The following is a 20,819-nucleotide window of genomic DNA, read 5'->3' as shown; positions in this document are numbered from 1 at the left end:
GGCCGCGGTTGATAAATATGAGACAAAAGGCGATATGCTCCCCGAGGACCAACAACAAAATGCTGGTCTGACGACAAGCCACCAAACATCGTTTTTGTCATCATTTTGGTTGTGCAACAAAATGCACAATAACCCACAGGGAGACGAATTTTTAGAATCCAACTCCCGGCCACAAAGCATCGTCACAGTAGCTCGAGATAACACGTCAACCTTGTATGTGACGTCAAACGTAGCTTGTTGACGCTTTTCTTCCAGTCTGAAAATGTACAGAGCTGCGATCTTACGTGTGAGTTCAGTAAGTGTTGAGCATATTTCTTTTCTTTTTAAGTGTTTATGGCTTTTCCTTGTGGATTTTGTGATTACAGAGATAAGTTGCAAATTGACCATGAGTCGCCGCGGTAATTATCAACATTGATTGGGTCTTTGAGAGTGAATGCTTACAATCGTTGTCCTCGGAAACACAAATCCAAAGCCGCGATGGTTCCACACATCAAACAATCAGCCTGATTGGCTTTTACTTTGACAATCCACGTCTCACCTGAAAGCTCAAACCCATTCACCACCTCGATTTATTGCCTGGGGAATATGAGATTTATTTCCCAGGTGCTTGTGAATGAAAACTCGTGAAAATGATGACAAATATTTTTATTTGGCCTAACACACAAAAAACATTATTCACCTGTCTCTCCTCTGCGTCTGTCATCCTCTCTCCCTGCTCCACGTTACGTCTCAGCTTGCGTTTCAGCTTCTTCCACTGTTGCTTGGGGATCTGGAACCCTCCCTCTCCCCCTCCCCCTCCTCTTCCTCCTCCTCCTCTTCCTCCTCCTCCTCCTCTTTTCTTTCCTCTGTCATCGTCATCCATGCCTTGGTCCATTTTCGAGATGTCGACAGCAAGGTAGGATGTGCGTTCTTCGGCCAGCGCTTTCTTCTTCTCCTTCTGCAAACACAAGATAATGATCATCATGAAACAGAGGGACACAAATACGAAGTTTCGACGGCCCGAAAAAGTTTCTTAAGCTCCTGGACAAGTATTGTATGCCTGTCTGCCTGTCTGTCTGTTTATCTTCTGTCTCTGTCCGTCTATGTCTATCTGTCTGTTTTGCTTATTCTGGAAGCAAACTCCAAAGAAGGATGATTTCCCAACTTGTACTTTTTCTACACTAGTTTTCTCCTTCGTTGCCGCCCTGTTTGTTTGTATGTTTTGTTTGTTTAACGCCCACCCGACCAGCGGTGCTGCTTTGACATATAACGTGCGCCACACACAAGACAGAAGTCGCAGCACAGGCTTCATGTCTCACCCAGTCACATTATTCTGACACCGGACCAACCAGTCCTAGCACTAACCCCATAATGCCAGACGCCAGGCCGAGCAGCCACTAGCTTGCCAATTTTAAAGTCTTAGGTATGACCCGGCCGGGGTTCGAACCCACGACCTCCCGATCACGGGGCGGACGCCTTACCACTAGGCCAACCGTGCCGGTTTTTGCCGCCCTGTGGCACTGACCTATTTTTCCCGAAGCCCCCTTCAACCCCCAGTCATCTATTACCAAGCGATTATAACACACACACACACACACACACACACACACACACACACACACACACACACACACACACACACACACACACACACACACACACACACACCCCTTGACCCCCCCTCCCGCCGCCAAGCTCTATAAGTCCTATCCACTCCCAACTCTGGCCACTTTCTTCGTCCTCTGTTGATCTTCACTGTACAGTTTGTTGTGTTCCTCCACAGCCTGAATCTCTTCTTTTATCTCAGTGCCATCTTGTCCTGGATCCATCTCCAGGATCCCCCCCCCCCCCCCCCCCCCGCCCGTTTCCTTCTCCCGAAACTCGTCTTCTTAATCTCCCTCCCCCCTCCGACCCCCCCCCCCCAAAAAAAAAAAAAAAAAACCCAACAACAACAACGACAACAACAACAACAACAACAACAACAACCAAACAAACAACAATCTTGTTCTGTGTGAATCCATCACTAGGATCCCCCCGCCCATTTCCTTCTCCCGAATTTCCTCTTCTTGATCCCCCTACCCCCCTTCCGATCAAAAAACCAACAACAACAACCCAACAACAACAACAGCAACAACAACACCAACAACAACAACAACAACAAACAAACAAAGGAACCCACACACAAACAACAACAACAACAACAACAACAACAACAACAACAACAACAACAACAACAACAACAACAACAACAACCTGTCGTGATCTAAATGTTCCAGTTTGTTCTGTTCCTGCAGGGCCCGAATCCTTCCCTCAATCACCACGTCATCCTCCCTCTTCTCCTCATCCCCTTCCACCTCCTTCCTACCCTCAAAACTCCCCTTCTCAACCCCCCCCTTAAAACCCAACAAATCAAAAACAAAAACAAATCAACAACAAACAAACAAACAAAACAAACACACATACACACACACTCACACCCATACAATCCCCCCCATACACACGCACACACCCACACACACACTCACACACACACAACACTAACCGCCTTCGTGTTGTGGCGGTTGTGGTCCTCATTGTCCAGCTTGTTCTGTTCCTCCAGGGCCTGAATCTCTCCCTCGATCTCCGCCTCGTCCTCTCCCAGTTCCATCTCCAACATCTCCAGGTCCTGAGCGGTCACGTGACTGTTCTGCAGCACCGTGCCAATGCCCAGCCACTCCGGGATGCAGAACACTCTTTTCTTCGTCTTGCCCTGGTTAGAATTAAAAAAACCAAAAAAGGTAAGTTGTTGGAACGTTTGTTTTTGACAACACATTACGTTACATACACAGATATTTCGACCCCGTGGTCTTTTAAGTGCACAGACAGGTAAACACTAATTAAACATAAAAAGACTTTTCGGGCAAAACGTTCAGCCGCTTGCGGAGAAGACACAAGCGAGGCAATGTCTTCTTCCAGTTCCATCTCTAACATCTCCAGATGCCTGGCTTGTGTCTTCTCCCAGTTCCATCTCTAACATCTCCAGATGCCTCGCAATGTCTTCTCCCAGTTCCATCTCTAACATCTCCAGATGCCTCACTTGTGTCTTCTCCCAGTTCCATCTCTAACATCTCCAGATGCCTCGCAATGTCTTCTCCCAGTTCCATCTCTAACATCTCCAGATGCCTCGCTTGTGTCTTCTCCCAGTTCCATCTCTAACATCTCCAGATGCCTGGCTTGTGTCTTCTCCCAGTTCCATCTCTAACATCTCCAGATGCCTCGCTTGTGTCTTCTCCCAGTTCCATCTCTAACATCTCCAGATGCCTGGCTTGTGTCTTCTCCCAGTTCCATCTCTAACATCTCCAGATGCCTGGCTTGTGTCTTCTCCCAGTTCCATCTCTAACATCTCCAGATGCCTGGCAATGTCTTTTCCCAGTTCCATCTCTAACATCTCCAGATGCCTGGCTTGTGTCTTCTCCCAGTTCCATCTCTAACATCTCCAGATGCCTCGCAATGTCTTTTCCCAGTTCCATCTCTAACATCTCCAGATGCCTGGCTTGTGTCTTCTCCCAGTTCCATCTCTAACATCTCCAGATGCCTGGCTTGTGTCTTCTCCGCAAGCGGCTGAACTTGTTGCCAGATAAGTCTTTTTTTTGTTGTTTCATTAGTGTTTGTCTGTCTGTGCACTTACAATTTGCAGAATGTATAACGAGATAGCCTCAGAACATAAGGAATCCGTAAAAGGGACTGGGTGGCCGAGTGGTAACGCACTTGCGCTCGGAATCGAGAGGTTGCGTGTTCGACCCTGGGTCAGGCCGCTATTTTCTCCCCCCTTTCCTAACCTAGGTGGTGGGTTCAAGTGCTAGTCTTTCGGATGAGACGAAAAACCGAGGTCCCTTCGTGTACACTACATTGGGGTGTGCACGTTAAAGATCCCACGATTGACAAAAGGGTCTTTCCTGGCAAAATTGTATAGGCATAGATAAAAATTGTCCACCAAATACCCGTGTGACTTGGAATAACAGGCCGTAAAAAGTAAATATTCGCCGTAATGGCTTGAGATTTACTGGCCGATGTGAATGCGTGATGTATTGTGTAAAAAATTCCATCTCACACGGCAGAAATTAATATGTAAATCGCCGTGAGCTCTTGTGAGAAGGGGCGAGTAATAAATGTCCATTATTATTATTATTATTAATTAGGTAAGCCTCAAAGCACAGAGACTACAGTGAATTCAGTCTCACACTCGCTGTCAAACCAAGTACATTAGGTAAGCCTCAAAGCACAGAGACTACACTGAATTCAGTCTCACACTCGCTGTCAAACCAAGTACATTAGGTAAGCCTCAAAGCACAGAGACTACACTGAATTCAGTCTCACACTCGCTGTCAAACCAAGTACATTAGGTAAGCCTCAAAGCACAGAGACTACAGTGAATTCAGTCTCACACTCGCTGTCAAACCAAGTACATTAGGTAAGCCTCAAAGCACAGAGACTACACTGAATTCAGTCTCACACTCGCTGTCAAACCAAGTACATTAGGTAAGCCTCAAAGCACAGAGACTACACTGAATTCAGTCTCACACTCGCTGTCTTTTTGTTTGTTTGTTTATTTGTTGCTTAACGTCCAGCCGACTACGCAGAGCCATATCAGGACGAGGAAGGGGGGGATGAAGGGGGCCACTTGTCAAGCGATTCCTGTTTACAAATGCACTAACCCATTACTTGTGTCCCAGCAGGCTTTAGTAAAACTAAATTAATACCTACTGGAAGATTACCAGTTTCCAGTGTGTTAAAATAGGCTTAACCTATCTACTGCTGGACTTACATCAGAACACTAACAGATTAAACTATACATGAATCGCGAGACAAGCGGCAAGAGAAGAGATTTTTGGAAAAAATACAGGTGAATGAGCAAGAAGGCAGAAAAAGGAAAAGAATTCATGAAGAAAAAGAGAGCATGACAGGAAAGAGGAACCAAAAATCTACCTAACAGCAAACTAGAAAGCTCCTGCGGTTCCAAAAACAGGAGGGGCTTTTAATTTCATAACCGCAGTGCCCCACTGCGGGAACACTCGCTGTCAAACCAAGTACATTAGGTAAGCCTCAAAGCACAGAGACTACAGTGAATTCAGTCTCACACTCGCTGTCAAACCAAGTACATTAGGTAAGCCTCAAAGCACAGAGACTACACTGAATTCAGTCTCACACTCGCTGTCAAACCAAGTACATTAGGTAAGCCTCAAAGCACAGAGACTACACTGAATTCAGTCTCACACTCGCTGTCAAACCAAGTACATTAGGTAAGCCTCAAAGCACAGAGACTACACTGAATTCAGTCTCACACTCGCTGTCAAACCAAGTACATTAGGTAAGCCTCAAAGCACAGAGACTACACTGAATTCAGTCTCACACTCGCTGTCAAACCAAGTACATTAGGTAAGCCTCAAAGCACAGAGACTACACTGAATTCAGTCTCACACTCGCTGTCAAACCAAGTACATTAGGTAAGCCTCAAAGCACAGAGACTACAGTGAATTCAGTCTCACACTCGCTGTCAAACCAAGTACATTAGGTAAGCCTCAAAGCACAGAGACTACACTGAATTCAGTCTCACACTCGCTGTCAAACCAAGTACATTAGGTAAGCCTCAAAGCACAGAGACTACACTGAATTCAGTCTCACACTCGCTGTCAAACCAAGTACATTAGGTAAGCCTCAAAGCACAGAGACTACACTGAATTCAGTCTCACACTCGCTGTCAAACCAAGTACATTAGGTAAGCCTCAAAGCACAGAGACTACACTGAATTCAGTCTCACACTCGCTGTCAAACCAAGTACATTAGGTAAGCCTCAAAGCACAGAGACTACACTGAATTCAGTCTCACACTCGCTGTCAAACCAAGTACATTAGGTAAGCCTCAAAGCACAGAGACTACACTGAATTCAGTCTCACACTCGCTGTCAAACCAAGTACATTAGGTAAGCCTCAAAGCACAGAGACTACAGTGAATTCAGTCTCACACTCGCTGTCAAACCAAGTACATTAGGTAAGCCTCAAAGCACAGAGACTACACTGAATTCAGTCTCACACTCGCTGTCAAACCAAGTACATTAGGTAAGCCTCAAAGCACAGAGACTACACTGAATTCAGTCTCACACTCGCTGTCAAACCAAGTACATTAGGTAAGCCTCAAAGCACAGAGACTACAGTGAATTCAGTCTCACACTCGCTGTCAAACCAAGTACATTAGGTAAGCCTCAAAGCACAGAGACTACACTGAATTCAGTCTCACACTCGCTGTCAAACCAAGTACATTAGGTAAGCCTCAAAGCACAGAGACTACACTGAATTCAGTCTCACACTCGCTGTCAAACCAAGTACATTAGGTAAGCCTCAAAGCACAGAGACTACACTGAATTCAGTCTCACACTCGCTGTCAAACCAAGTACATTAGGTAAGCCTCAAAGCACAGAGACTACCCTGAATTCAGTCTCACACTCGCTGTCAAACCAAGTACATTAGGTAAGCCTCAAAGCACAGAGACTACCCTGAATTCAGTCTCACACTCGCTGTCAAACCAAGTACATTAGGTAAGCCTCAAAGCACAGAGACTACACTGAATTCAGTCTCACACTCGCTGTCAAACCAAGTACATTAGGTAAGCCTCAAAGCACAGAGACTACCCTGAATTCAGTCTCACACTCGCTGTCAAACCAAGTACATTAGGTAAGCCTCAAAGCACAGAGATTACACTGAATTCAGTCTCACACTCGCTGTCAAACCAAGTACATTAGGTAAGCCTGAAAGCACAGAGACTACACTGAATTCAGTCTCACACTCGCTGTCAAACCAAGTACAATGTGTCCTCCCCCCTTGACTTGTAATCTTTCTTTGTCTTAATCAATGCTTGGTTTGTTTTAATTTCAGTTGATATTGAATAGGTTTGAATAAGCATTGCATGTCCGACATCGTGATTGTTAGGCCAAAAAATTAAAATAGGTGTGGTTACGGTAACATAGCCAACAAAAATAGGGTAGGAAGGTAGGCAATCACTTTTTTTTTAAAACTTTTTTTCTAGTGTGTACAAATTCAACCTACTTGACAGGGAAATAAGTGTGCGACTCGGGCGCTTTCGCTTTCATTGCGTTTTCTGCACTCGTTTACTTGGTTTTTTTGGTATTTTTTTGACAAATGTAATAAAAAGTTATAGGGTCGGCCCCCAAAAATAGGGTAGGTCGGGTTACCGTAACCACACCTATTTTTTTTTAGGCCTTATGTCAAATTCTCATCTGTCTAGGGCGCGTAATGAAAGTGTTCTTTCGATCTCGTATCCCTATTGTTTTTTCTGTTACTGTTGCGTCATGTTCCAATTGAATACAGTTGTGTTCGGGAGAGAACCACTACTGAACACCGTCGAAGTGACTATAGGCAGCAGTGCAGTGTCATCTTCTGAGGGTAGGCCACCGCAGCGACCCGATATCCATCCCTGAGATTTTGATTTTTGCGCATTCTGCACCAGAAACTGCTGCTCTCGCGGTGTTGGCCAGACACCTCTCTGTAAAATCGATAAGTCTGGTAGCGGAACAAAATTCAGATGTAGATAGATCAGTGGATACTGGGATGGGGCGATATGTCATGAGAGCTCACAGAGATGAGGCCAACAAAAAAAAGTCTGTTTACGGTAACATAGGCCAAAAAAATAGGGTCGATAGGTCGGGATTTTTTTTCCCATAAAAACATATTTTTAAGTTATTTTGCCAAAAAAACCAAAGACTTTTGTTTAAATTGTTTTAATTTTTTTTTTAATTTTTAATTTTTTTCCCCAAATGCCAAAAAAAAGTCTAGGGTCGCGCGAAAAAATAGGGTCGGTCGGGATACCGTAAACAGACTATTTTTTTGGGCCTAAAGAACAGGTGTAAGGACAGCCCAGACAACAACAAAAAGAATTACAAAAAAAGAATAAGAAAAAAAAGATTACGGTCTTGTTAAAACCCACGCCTCACCTGCTGCATGAACTGTCCGTGTTGCTGCTTCATGATGTACGGCCTGGCGTCCTGCAGTCTGTCGTAGTGTTTGTCCAGCATGTAGGGCATCAAGACTTCCTCGTGCACAATCTCCCTCTTGGCGGCCTCCACCTTCAGGCCTGCAACCCATTGGGTGTTGTCATGGTTAAGGGGGTGGGGAGGGTCACTGATTCCAAACGATGACTTCTAACATATGCATGGACACGCAAAAAGAGAGAGAGAGAGAGAGAGAGAGAGAGAGAGAGAGAGAGAGAGAGAGAGAGAGAGAGAGAGAGAGAGAGACAGAGAGACAGAGACAGAGAGAGAGACAGAGACAGAGGCAGACAGAGACAGACAGCAAGTGAGAGCAAGTGAAAGAGAAAGAGAGAGAATTGTATTGAATTGAATTGAATTGAACTTTATCCTGTTTGAATGTACTAAAATATAGCATTAATTTTGTCGGTACAAAGGTTATAAATAAAAGTAAATGTATCCGTGTTCACTGGGGCTGTCATTTCTAAAACCAATTGTTGCATCCAGCCCATCTATGAGAGAGAGACAGAGAGAAAGAGCGAGACAGAGAGAGACAGAAATAGGCAGACAGAAAAACCGCCTGGTGATCTAGCTGGCGTTGTCGTCGTCTCCTCCTTCTCCTCCTCCCTCCTCCTCCTCCTCCACCTCATCATTATCATGATCATGATGATCATGATGATCATCATCCTCATCAGCAGCATCAAAAGCATCATCATCCTCAGCTGCAGCAGCATCATCATCATCATCATCATCATGCATCCTCCTCCTCATCATCATCATTATCATCACCACCACTACCACAACCACCACCATCATCATCATCACTCACCCATGACATCGATGTCCTTCATCAATCTCTCCATGGCGTCGTGACCTTGGAAGCGAAGCCTGGTGATCTCCCGGAAGTCCCTATCGGCATCGTCTCTGTTTTTCCGCATACTCCACCGCAGGTTATTCAGCGAGAACGGCTCAAGCTTCTCGCTGCGACTTCGGCTTCCCACGCGTACCACGCGACCTGGAAGGGACACACAAGGCAACGTGAGATAACACAGCTACAGCCTACGTATGAGGTGTCTGAGAGCACCACCTTACGGAGGGATTCTGCTGGCATCGCAGCAAAAAGAAAGAGGGACATTTTTCTCTGACTCTCGAGGCAGATGCCAGACAGTAACACTTGGTCTCAAGACTGTCTAGGGGTCTTCTTCTTCTTCCTCTTCCTCTTCTGTGTGCATGCATGTGCACACGACGTTAAAAAAACAAAAAACAAAAACCAGATAGACTTTCCCACGGTTCAAAATTCAGAATAAAAAAACAAGAAATTCCTTCGAGGTAGGAAAAACACCCCCGTTGGTCAAAGGGAAATAACCATTCTCACTGCCACCAACTGAGAAGGTTATTTCCCTTTGACAATTAATATGTCACTCTTAATCGTAATCCACCAATAACTCCCTAACCGTGTGTTTGACTGGTCCCAATTTTTGTAAGGACCGTCTCAGGAATGTATAGAACCTGTTCACCAAGTTTGGTGACGATCGGTCCGTTCATTCTTGAGATCTATATGCGAACACAAACAAACAAACAAACAAACAAACAAACACATCGAGTGAAACCTATACACACCCCTATACAGGGGGTGTAAAAACAAGAATGGTAGATAATTGGAACGTTTATAATAGACAAAACAAAACGTTACATTTACATGGACGTTGTCATGATTCCGGCTGCTTGATAATTTGTATTCTGTATTGAACGTTGACATCAGGACTCAGGAATGTTTTATTTTAGGCCATAGCCCATAAAATAGGATGAAACACAATTACAAATAGAAAACATGTTCACAGGCAATCTGCTTTAACGGTTCAATCTTAATATACATGTAAAACTGAAACAAATCTATCTGACAAAGATACTGGTTTTCCTTGACAGGAACGTAATATAAATGTACACTTCCCACATCTCAACCAAAAACAACTTCTTTTCTTTTTTTTAGCCTTATAAATAAAAGTGGCTAAGCTCTTCACATGTTTAGGATTTTGTGACTGTACAAGTATTGACAACCTAAATGTACATGGTATTCTACAATATTTATCAGGAATAAACTCTGTACGCAAGTCTTCATATGCTGGACAAACAAATACAAAATGTACATCGCTTTCAATATATGTTTTGCAAAAGACGCAACATAATCATACCATCAGCTATCACAATTAAGACACTCAACGCGTACTTTCAGAGATCATGAGATCATCAGAGAGACTAAACTCGTACCATCAGAGATTGTTAGATCATCAGAGACTCAACACACCGTGTTCCATGTCAGATTATAACCTTCCATTCTTTTTCATTTACTATATTACCAGCTATTGTGTTTTCAGCGTAGCAATAGGGTCCGATATTTAGACGAGATAAGTATAATGCCGACGAGTCAAAGACGAGTCGCATTATACTTGTTCGAGTCAAAATATCGGACCCTATTGCTACGCTGAAAACACAAAAGCGATTATATAGCTGTTCTGACCTTGATTTGTTGTTCCAAACTTACAAAATGACAGTTTTTGAGTCGATGCGTTGATCTCAGGTTTTGATAGCAGACGCCGTTTCTTATGCGCATTAGTTTTGCGCAGGCGCCACACTGACTTTGGAAAAAAACTCGATTTGACAACACAGCTGTTAAACAGCTTTTCATTAGTTCATTCGTATACAACAAAAAGAAGATTGAGTTTTTTTCATTTTGAACAAGACAACTTATGAAGAAGACCAAAACACAACATCAACGGAAAACTAGAAACAACTGAAGAACTAGGATGCAACAAGGGGAGGAGAAGAGAACAGCTAATCCGTACAACGCGAGCAGACGGCAAGAAGTTTTCAGTTTGAGTGAATGGCATTTATACTTGTCTCGTCATGAAGCGAACTTTTCAACCTAAGTTATAAACGACTTCATGAATGTTAGTGCCATGGGTTGTACATCCATACTTCAGGGGGGAAGTGGGGTATTTAGTGTGGAGTTACGAGATAAGAAAAGCCGAATGCGAAACTGAGTTTGTGTTAGTCGGCAACTGAGCTCACACAGGCACACAAAAACGGCTGTTCCGTTTTACTCCCCTGTTTGTACTACATCTTTCGACTTTGGGCATTTTGTGGTGTTTAGGGACAGAAAATAATTGGTTTAGTCCTGTTTCATGGGGAAGTTAGCAGAAAAGGGTATGCTATCGACATTTGTAAAGCTGAAAAACATTCCCGAGAAGAATTTCAAGTTGTCAGTGTATGCTGTTGTCGATAGAAACATCGCCGCGTGGTACAGATGGGTAAACCGGAACCATGCGTCTTTGTTATTGACAATATGCTTTTGGATATTGAGTAAAATGGTCGACTTCCGTAGCATTATGCTTTGATTATCGGAAGAGACCATCCAATCACAGCCCCCGAATTCCCCCACGTGTTCATCAGAATAGCTATATACTATCCTATTGCTTGGACCATCGGGTCGCTTCATCCCAGCGGGAAGTTAGCATCAATAAGAGTCGCACTATCCAGGTGTGTGCGTGATTATACAGGGTGACCCAAAACAAATGCAACCACAAAAAATGTTTATAACTTCTACATCTGTCGACCGAATTACTTTATACGTAGTGAAAATAAACTTCAGCCTATGCAGGACCCTTCCACAAAGTGAAAATTGTATAAATTACATGGTCTGAGTTTTGTACAATTTCCAAAAAAGTTGCCAAATTCGGGAAGCGACTTTACAGTACGAAGTTTGTAATTGAGCGGTAGCCAAACTAACCCGATTTAAGCCCTCCAGATTGTTACCTTTGGGGTAATTCGAATGACATAGTATGCCTGAATCATCATTAGACAATCAGTGACTTGAATACAGCAGTTACAGGCAGGATTAGGGCATTTCCCATGGATAAATGCGTTCATGTGATGAATTGTGCGCAATATTGCGCAAGTGTAATTTTACAAAGAAGGTGTTCATTTTTCTCAGTAACTTGAGTTTAGCAAATATTTTCATAGTTGTTGTGCATGAACTTCAATTCGTCCACGACCATTCTACAAAGTTTCGAGTCTGTAGGTAAAATGGTCCGACATTTACCATTTCTACAAAATGTGTTCCAAATTACACCTCCGAAGTTGCCAATGACACAAAAGCTTTCTTGTCTAGGGATTGCCCTGAACCTAGATGCAACTGCTTTCTTCAGATCACCGATGATCTAGGGATATTCAGACATTCAGATAATCCAAAATATAAAAGTCTGGAGGGTTTAAATCAGGTAAGTATTACTACCATGCAATGTCAAACCTCGTTCAGTTAAGTCGATCGCCGAATTTGGAAACCTTTTTTGAAAGTGCACAAAAGTCAGACCATTTAATCTACAAAATCGCCAATATGTGCAAGGGACATGCATAGACTAAAGTTAATGTCCCCCAAATATAAAGTGGTTCGGTCAACAAATGGAGAAGTTTTTTTCATTTTGGAGGGTTGCATTTTTGGGGAGTCATGGTGTGTAAACAGTCAACAGCACTTGGCAGAATGGCCAATGTATTTTACGTGCCACTGTGGTGACACAGGGGCGGGACATAGATACGGTCTCTGGGTCTACACATAAAGTTAACCGTGTCCGACCCGGCATGGATTCGAACCCGTGGCCCTGGTATCACAAGTCCAGTGCTCTACTTACTGAGCTACCGATTCTGTTAACATACCGAAATATTTCCTTTCAGGAAAACATCAGAATGGTTATCTGAATCAATCATACTTTTGTAAACAAAAGGTAAGGTTTGGAGTGCCACAAGGTTCTGATCTTGGTCCTTTACTATTTTCTATCTACATTCACCACGTGTATGTATCAGAGACTCAACACGACACGTACCTTTGAATAAAGACACGACCCCCTCTAGGAACTGATGCAGAGCGTGGTTGGTTTAGCAGACGATCAGCATGCAGCTACCCGGGTAAATATCTACCACCAGAGATCATTAGATCACAGTGACCAAACACAACACAGAACTACCTTTGAAGAAGGACACGAACTGATCCAAAGCGTGTTTGGTGCAGCTACCCGGGTAAATGGCTACCACCAGAGATCATCTGAGACTCAAGACTACACGTACCTTTGAAGAAAGACACAACGCCCTCTAAGAACTGATCCAGAGCGTGGTTTGTGTAGCAGACGATCAGCATACAGCTGGCAAGCTCGGGGTCCCAGGCCTTACGGTTGTGCAGCAGTGCCTTCACCATCTTCAGCCCCACGTATGTCTTCCCCGTGCCGGGCGGTCCCTGCAATGTCAACACTGCACTTGTCAGAGGGAAAGAGCGTAATAATCATCATGGTTTTCGTCACGGTCTTTGTCGTCGTGAGGATTGTCGTCATCTTTGTCGAAATATCGTCATTGTTAGCACTGTCGTCGTTGGCCTCGTCGTTTTTTCTATGACCAATACCAACATCATCATCGTCGCTATCATCATCATCATCATCATCATCATCATCATCATCATCATCATCATCATCATCATCATCATCATCATCGTCGTCGTCGTCGTATTCGTCTACAACACCATTGTAATCATCATAATCGCTGTCTCCTGTACATAGTCCTCATCGTCTTGGTCGTCGTCATCATCCTCATCGCCGCAATGTAGTCAAGTGCAACATAACGTTATATAGCTATTCTGATGGACACGTGGGGGAATTCGGGGGCTGTGATTGGATGGTCTCTTCCGATCATCAAAGCATAATGCTACGGAAGTCGGCCATTTTTGCCAATATCCAAAAGCATATTGGCAATAACAAAGACGCATGGTTCCGGTTTACCCATCTGTACCACACGATGTTTCACTATCGACAACAGCATACACTGACAACTTGAAATTCTTCTCGGGAATGTTTTTCAGCTTTACAAATGTCGATAGCATACCCTTTTCTGCTAACTTCCCGATGAAACAGGACTAAACCAATTATTTTCTGTCCCTAAACACCACAAAATGCCCAAAGTCGAAAGATGTAGTACAAACAGGGGAGTAAAACGGAACAGCCGTTTTTGTGTGCCTGTGTGAGCTCAGCCGTTGCCGACTGACACAAACTTTCGCATTCGGCTTTTCTTAGTCTCGTAACTCCACACTAAATACCCCACTTCCCCCCTGAAGTATGGATGTACAGCCCATGGCACTAACATTCATGTAGTAATTTATAACTGAGGTTAAAAAATTCGCTTCATGACGAGACAAGTATAAATGCCATTCACCCAAACTGAAAACTTCGCTGCCGTCTGCTCGCGTTGTACGGATTAGCTGTTCTCTTCTCCTCCCCTTGTTACATCCTAGTTCTTCAGTTGTTTCTAGTTTTCCGTTGATGTGTTTTGGTCTTCTTCATAAGTAGTCTTGTTCAAAATTAAAAAAACCAACCTCAAACTTCTTTTTGTTGTAGCCTATACGAATGAACTAATAAAAAGCTCGGCACGGATGGCCTAGTGGTAAGGCGTCCGCCCCGTGATCGGGAGGTCGTGGGTTCGAACCCCGGCCGGGTCATACCTAAGACTTTAAAATTGGCAATCTAGTGGCTGCTCCGCCTGGCGTCTGGCATTATGGGGTTAGTGCTAGGACTGGTTGGTCCGGTGTCAGAATAATGTGACTGGGTGAGACATGAAACCTGTGCTGCGACTTCTGTCTTGTGTGTGGCGCACGTTATATGTCAAAGCAGCACCGCCCTGATATGGCCCTTCGTGGTCGGCTGGGCGTTAAGCAAACAACAAACAAACAAATAAAAAGCTGTTTAACAGCTGTGTTGTCAAATCGAGTTTTTTTCCAAAGTCAGTGTGGCGCCTGCGCAAAACTAATGCACATAAGAAACGGCGTCTGCTATCAAAACCTGAGATCAACGCATCGACGCAAAAACTGTCATTTTGTAAGTTTGGAACAACAAATCAAGGTCAGAACAGCTATATAATCGCTATTGTATTTTCAGCGTAGCAATAGGGTCCAATATTTAGACTCGAACAAGTATAATGCGACTCGTCTTCGACTCGTCGGCATTATACTTGTCTCGTCTAAATATCGGACCCTATTGCTACGCTGAAAACACAAGAGCTGTTAACAATGTTTTTGTGCAGAATTATTCTCTTCCACTCCTTTGTAAAAAGAAAGAGTATACGAAACGAAAATACGTATGATGGCCCACTTGTTGTGGGAACGATAGTCTGACGTTTTCCCGGACTGTTAGCTGACAACTATTACCAAGGCGAACAAGTCCAGTCTGTATAATAGTGGTAGGATTTCACCTCATGCCTGACAACTTTTCTTTTATATTGTGGGATGTTAAAAAGCTCACACATGTCCGTTGTGTCAATCGCTTTGGCTGTGTCACGATGTTCCCAAAACTCACCGTTGGTTGCATGTGCCGGCGCGTGTGTGTGTGTGTGTGTGTGTGTGTGTGTGTGTGTATGTGTTTATGGTGGGATAGCTCGACTCCCGCGCGAAATTTAGGGCTTTACTTGGACACATAATTTTAATTCGACGTCCAAATAAAACACGTCTTCAAAATCACAAAATCACAAAAGCAAAAAGTATAGTGGAACTCTGCTTTAGACACCTAGTCTTTTCATGCTAAAAAAAACAACAACAAAAAACCACCCTTCCCCTACCCTACCTCCCCGGTTTTGTAAAGAAAATCTGGCCTGAAGTCTTTTCATGCGCAAAAAAAATAAAAAAAATAAAATAAAAATCTAAGCTTTCTGTCTGTGGCGGTTTGTAATTTGAATAACGACATCCAATAAAGTCTACCAATTACGTAATTCCTTTCTAAGCTCTCTGTCTCTGACGGATACATATGAATAACGACATCCAATAAAGTCTACCAACAGCTGCGAAAACTTTTAAGAAACTTGAAACTCATCAAAAGGAATGAGTTGCACCTTGGGTCATTTCGGTCCTGAATTTCCCGACCTGAGCCAGGCAAAGCAGGAAAACAATACAACGTAATTCCTTTCTAAGCTTTCTGTTTCTGACGGTTTGCATTTGAATAACGACATCCAATAAAGTCTACCAATTACGTAATTCCTTTCTAAGCTCTCTGTCTCTGACGGATACATATGAATAACGACATCCAATAAAGTCTACCAACAGCTGCGAAAACTTTTAAGAAACTTGAAACTCATCAAAAGGAATGAGTTGCACCTTGGGTCATTTCGGTCCTGAATTTCCCGACCTGAGCCAGGCAAAGCAGGAAAACAATACAACGTAATTCCTTTCTAAGCTTTCTGTCTCTGACGGATTGCATTTGAATAACGACATCCAATAAAGTCTACCAACTATCAGCTGCGGAGACATTTGTCTCGGAAAAAAATACGCCGAGAGGCGTTAAAGTTCCCCTTGGTTTGTCCCTGTCAACAACAAAAAAATTGGGATTACTGGTAGCTTTTTTGTACTACCACGCATATGTAACGCTATTTTGATAAAGTTGATAGTATTTACAGCTTTCCGGTCATATGTCCGGCTATCACTCACTTTTAGGTGGCAGATGTCCAGATATAACACGTGTTTTAGAATCTCTTTTTTTGGGTGAGTAACTTTCAATAATGAGTGGGTTTTTTTTTAAATCTCAAAAGGTATTCTTAAAGTCTAACACATGTTTACACTCGCACTCCGTTTCTGTAGCTTTAGAAATAAACAAGTCCAGATACAACACATTTTTCTTTGCTGCAAATGTCCAGATATCCCCCCCCTCAGACACGTATGTGTGTGTGTGTGTGTGTGCGCGCGCGTGCGTGCGTGCGTGCGTGCATGCGTGCGGGCGTGTGTGTGTGTGTGTGTGTGGTTTTGTACCATTAATTTTTGAACATTAGCAGTCTATGTGATTTGGATGTTTACCTGGATGACGGAGAACTCCTTGGTGAGAGCGGTCTGCAAGGCTTCATACTGAGACGCGTCCAGCTTCAACAACTCGGGGTCCGGCCACTCATCTTTCTGAAGAACCGGGACGCTCTCCGCGCTCCTGGCCTCGCCGCTGAATTGGTAGGCCACTTCTCTCCCCTGGTCCTCCAATTGTCGGTCTTCCCGCAGCGTCACGCTGTCGTCCACCAGGGGGCGCAGGTCGTACCTCTTCTGAGGGCGTGCGTTGGCCAGGTAACTGAGAAACAAATTAATTTTTGCTGATGACTTTGACTTGTTTTGTTTTTTGCTGCTGTTGTTCTTGTTGTTGTTGTTGTTGTCATTTGTGTTAACCCTGGATGCAAGGAGTGTATGGATGTATTTGAGCTGTCGTGATATAACCTTGAACGGTTGAAAACGACGTATATGAGTGTTTCCACACCAGGACAAATTCCAAAAGCTGTTATGTTATATGGCAAAATAAATCTGTGTTCTTGTTCTTGTTAGAAAATTAAAACAGAAGTGAAAATGAATGCAAGAAGAAGTGGTTTTTGTGTGCATATCTAACCGAACAGGCCTTTGATCACGGACGAAATGCCGACAGAGACAAATGTCGACAGCAATGGCGGAAGCCGCACCGCGCACTTTCATCAGGGCTCTACTAAAAGTGTATGTTAATGTTCTTCTGAATGCGCAGAACGCAATACAAGATGGCAATTTAAAACATGACATTAACTAGTGTATTGTAACAGGGAACAAGAGACTGCAGGGGAGAAGAACAAGAACAAGATAGCAATGAAAAGGTACTCACCAGAAACACGAACCACAGATAATAATTTAATACAATGCAATACAATACAATACAATACCTTCTACGTTTTTTTATTGTTCGCGTTTCTGGCGAGTACATTTTCATTGCTATCGTGCTCTTGCTCTTGCTCCTGCAGTTTTTTGTTCCTATTCCAATTAGTTTAATGTCAAGTTTTGAATTTCCATCTAGTATTGCGTTCCGCACAGTCAAAAGAACTTTAACATTATGTGTCTTTATGTTTTGAGAGTGTTTTTTATGTAATGTTATTTCCTACACGAGCCAAAACAAAAAATTATGTTTGTTGCACTCAGATAATAATTGGTGGACTGGGTGGCCGAGTGGTAACGCACTTGCGCTCGAAAGCGAGAGGTTGCGAGTTCGACCCTGGGTCAGGGCGTTAGCAATTTTCTCCCCCCTTTCCTTACCTAGGTGGTGGGTTCAAGTGCTAGTCTTTCGGATGAGACGAAAAACCGAGGTCCCTTCGTGTACACTACATTGGGGTGTGCACGTTAAAGATCCCACGATTGACAAAAGGGTCTTTCCTGGCAAAATTGTATAGGCATAGATAAAAAAAATGTCCACCAAAATACCCGTGTGACTTGGAATACTAGGCCGTCTAAAGTAGGATATGCGCCGAAATGGCTGCGATATGCTGGTCGATGTGAATGCGTGATGTATTGTGTAAAAAATTCCATCTCACACGGCATAAATAGATCCCTGCGCCTTGAGTCCGAGTCTGGAGATACGCGCGCGATATAAGACTTCATATATATATAGATAATAACGTTTTAATGAACTGAATTGAATTGAATGTTCATTGTTATCTTGTAATCAACTAGTGGTTTACACACTGGGGGAAATCAACGTCATCCAATGATTGTCCAACCAAGGTGAATAACCCTGCACTATTAAGTTGTTAAGTTTGTGTGTGGTTGCAGACAAGTCTCTCTGTCTCTGCCTGTCTTCGTCTTTCTGTCTGTCTGTCTTTCTGTCTGTCTGTCTGTCTGCCTGTCTGTTCCAATCCTCACATGGGCTCCACCACGTTCTGGTCGCAGGTGACAATGTAGCGGTGGAAGGGCAGCTGGTCGGCAGGGATTCTCTGCAGGCCGGTCAGCACGTGCCTGTAGGCCTCAAAGAACGCTGTCGTCTCAGCCATGGTGAACCCCGTCTCTGGAGCGATGGCCGATATCTGTGGGGAGGGGACCGACATTTGTCTGATTACCCTTATGAATATATGAAATTATGAATAATGACTTTTCATATCATCCTGACGAAGGCACTTTATCTGCGCGGAGGGGACAGACATTTGTCTGTAGCTGTTATTTTTTTAAAATTTTATTCATTTTTGTTCTCCATTTCTTATTACCCTTATGAATATATGAAATTATGAATAACGACTTTCATACCATCCTGACAAAGGCAGTTTATCTGCCGAAATATTGAACAAGAAAAATCTTACCTGGTTACTGATGTGTCCACTATTGTTTAAATAAACCCTTATGTATCTGTAATACAGTCAGTGTGTGTGTGTGTGTGTGTGTGTGTGTGTGTGTGTGTGTGTGTGTGTGTGTGTGTGTGTGTGTGTGTGTGTGTGTGTGTGTGTCCCTGGTATCCTCTAACCACTTTCATCCCCTGTAATTTCTTCATGTTACCAGAGTTCCTTCCCTTTTGTGTTTCTCCTCCATCTTCTTTTCGTACCTTTTCCGTTCCGTGTTGCTTTTGCTTTTGTTTTCCTATCATTTAGTATTGCACAAGGTAAAAGCGTGATATTTTTTCTCCGTGTCCGGGATTGCCGATTTTCCGCGAGAGTTACCTGTTCCAAGCTTGGACAAGCGTACCTCGTGCAGGTCGTGTTCGAACATGACGTCCACCAGCCCCTCCTTCAGGTCAGCGGCATCTCTGTTGACCACTGTGGCGAAAAACAGCGTCCGGAAGTTGTCCGTAGACAGGCAGATAAGAGACCCGTAGATCAGGCGTTTGCTGACCTCCCACTTCACGCGCTTCATGTGCGAGACGTCAAAAGCCAAGCGGTGACCTAGGCCAGAGGTCAGGCAGACAGCTCTCAGGATGTGCACGTCGTGGTAGACGCGGATGTCCTTGAAATAAAATAGGTCACAGTTCAAGGTCAAAGAGCTATATTTTCCCCTTACACCTTTCCAGCCCGAATGTAAAAAAAAACCAAGTCGCGTGAAGCGATATAAAAACATTTAGTCAAGCTGTTTGCCTCAAAGTAACAGATTAACACCAACAAACAGTCATCGCCAAGACTATATTTAAGATAGTCTCGACTAACCACACATACAGACCGAGACGGGTCACGCTCGTCTCCGCGTAGTGTGCAAACACAGTACTTGGGCCTACTTAACCTATCTTCTGTAATTCGGAGCACATTTGTAGAGTACACATGACATATGTATATATTTTTGAATTCAGGAGAAATTGAGAAATACGATGCAATCATTTTTAAATGTATTAGTGAAAATTCGATTTTAATGACAACTTTAATGAGCAAACTAATTAACTAGTTTGTAAGCCTCCAAGCTGAAATGTAATACCAATGTCCGGGCTTCGTCGAAGATTACTTGACCAAAATTTCAACCAATTTAATTGAAAAATGAGAGCGTGACAGTGCTGCCTCAACTTTCACAAAAAGCCGGATATGACGTCATCAAAGACATTTATCGAAAAAATGAAAAAAAACGTCTGGGGATGTCATACTCAGGAACTCTACTGTGAAATTTCATGAATATTGGTTCAGTACTTTTCACTGAATCGCTCTACACACACACACACATACATATATATATATATACGACTAGTGTCTGTGTGTCTGTGTATCTGTCTGTGTATCTGTCTGTGTATCTGTCTGTGCGCGATGCACGGCCAAAGTTCTCGATGGATCTGCTTCAAATTTGGTGGGCATATTCAGGTTGACCCGGTACAGGACACAACCTGGTCGATATTTCAACACGTGCTCTCAGCGCGCAGCGCGGAACCGATTTTGGTTCCACCTCAGCTATTTTGGTTCCACCTCAGCTACCCGGGCCCCCATACCGACACACCATAGCCGCTACACCACATCACAACGCCAAAGTTCTCGGTGGATCTTTTTCAAATTTGGACACCGTATTCAGCTACACCCC

The 20,819-nt window shown here is 43.6% G+C and overlaps 1 protein-coding gene across 1 annotated transcript in view; it reads right to left on the bottom strand.

The window, feature by feature from the left end:
* Window positions 1-20,819, bottom strand: part of LOC138945349 (NFX1-type zinc finger-containing protein 1-like) — a 60,692-nt gene that overhangs the window by 30,507 nt on the left and 9,366 nt on the right. The window contains exons 3-10 of the mRNA XM_070316777.1: window positions 19,515-19,772; window positions 18,705-18,865; window positions 16,866-17,124; window positions 13,115-13,280; window positions 8,826-9,011; window positions 7,964-8,103; window positions 2,522-2,728; window positions 680-937 (exon numbers count right to left, since the gene is read on the bottom strand). Of these exons, the coding sequence (XP_070172878.1) occupies window positions 680-937; window positions 2,522-2,728; window positions 7,964-8,103; window positions 8,826-9,011; window positions 13,115-13,280; window positions 16,866-17,124; window positions 18,705-18,865; window positions 19,515-19,772 (1,635 nt within the window). The remainder of the gene's footprint in view (window positions 1-679; window positions 938-2,521; window positions 2,729-7,963; window positions 8,104-8,825; window positions 9,012-13,114; window positions 13,281-16,865; window positions 17,125-18,704; window positions 18,866-19,514; window positions 19,773-20,819) is intronic.

This window comes from Littorina saxatilis, linkage group LG13 (genome assembly GCF_037325665.1).
Source record: "Littorina saxatilis isolate snail1 linkage group LG13, US_GU_Lsax_2.0, whole genome shotgun sequence".
In the NCBI taxonomy this organism is placed as follows: Eukaryota; Metazoa; Mollusca; class Gastropoda; order Littorinimorpha; family Littorinidae; genus Littorina; species Littorina saxatilis.
Note: the sequence above shows the minus strand (reverse complement) of the source record. Positions and strands in the feature narration are given on the sequence as shown.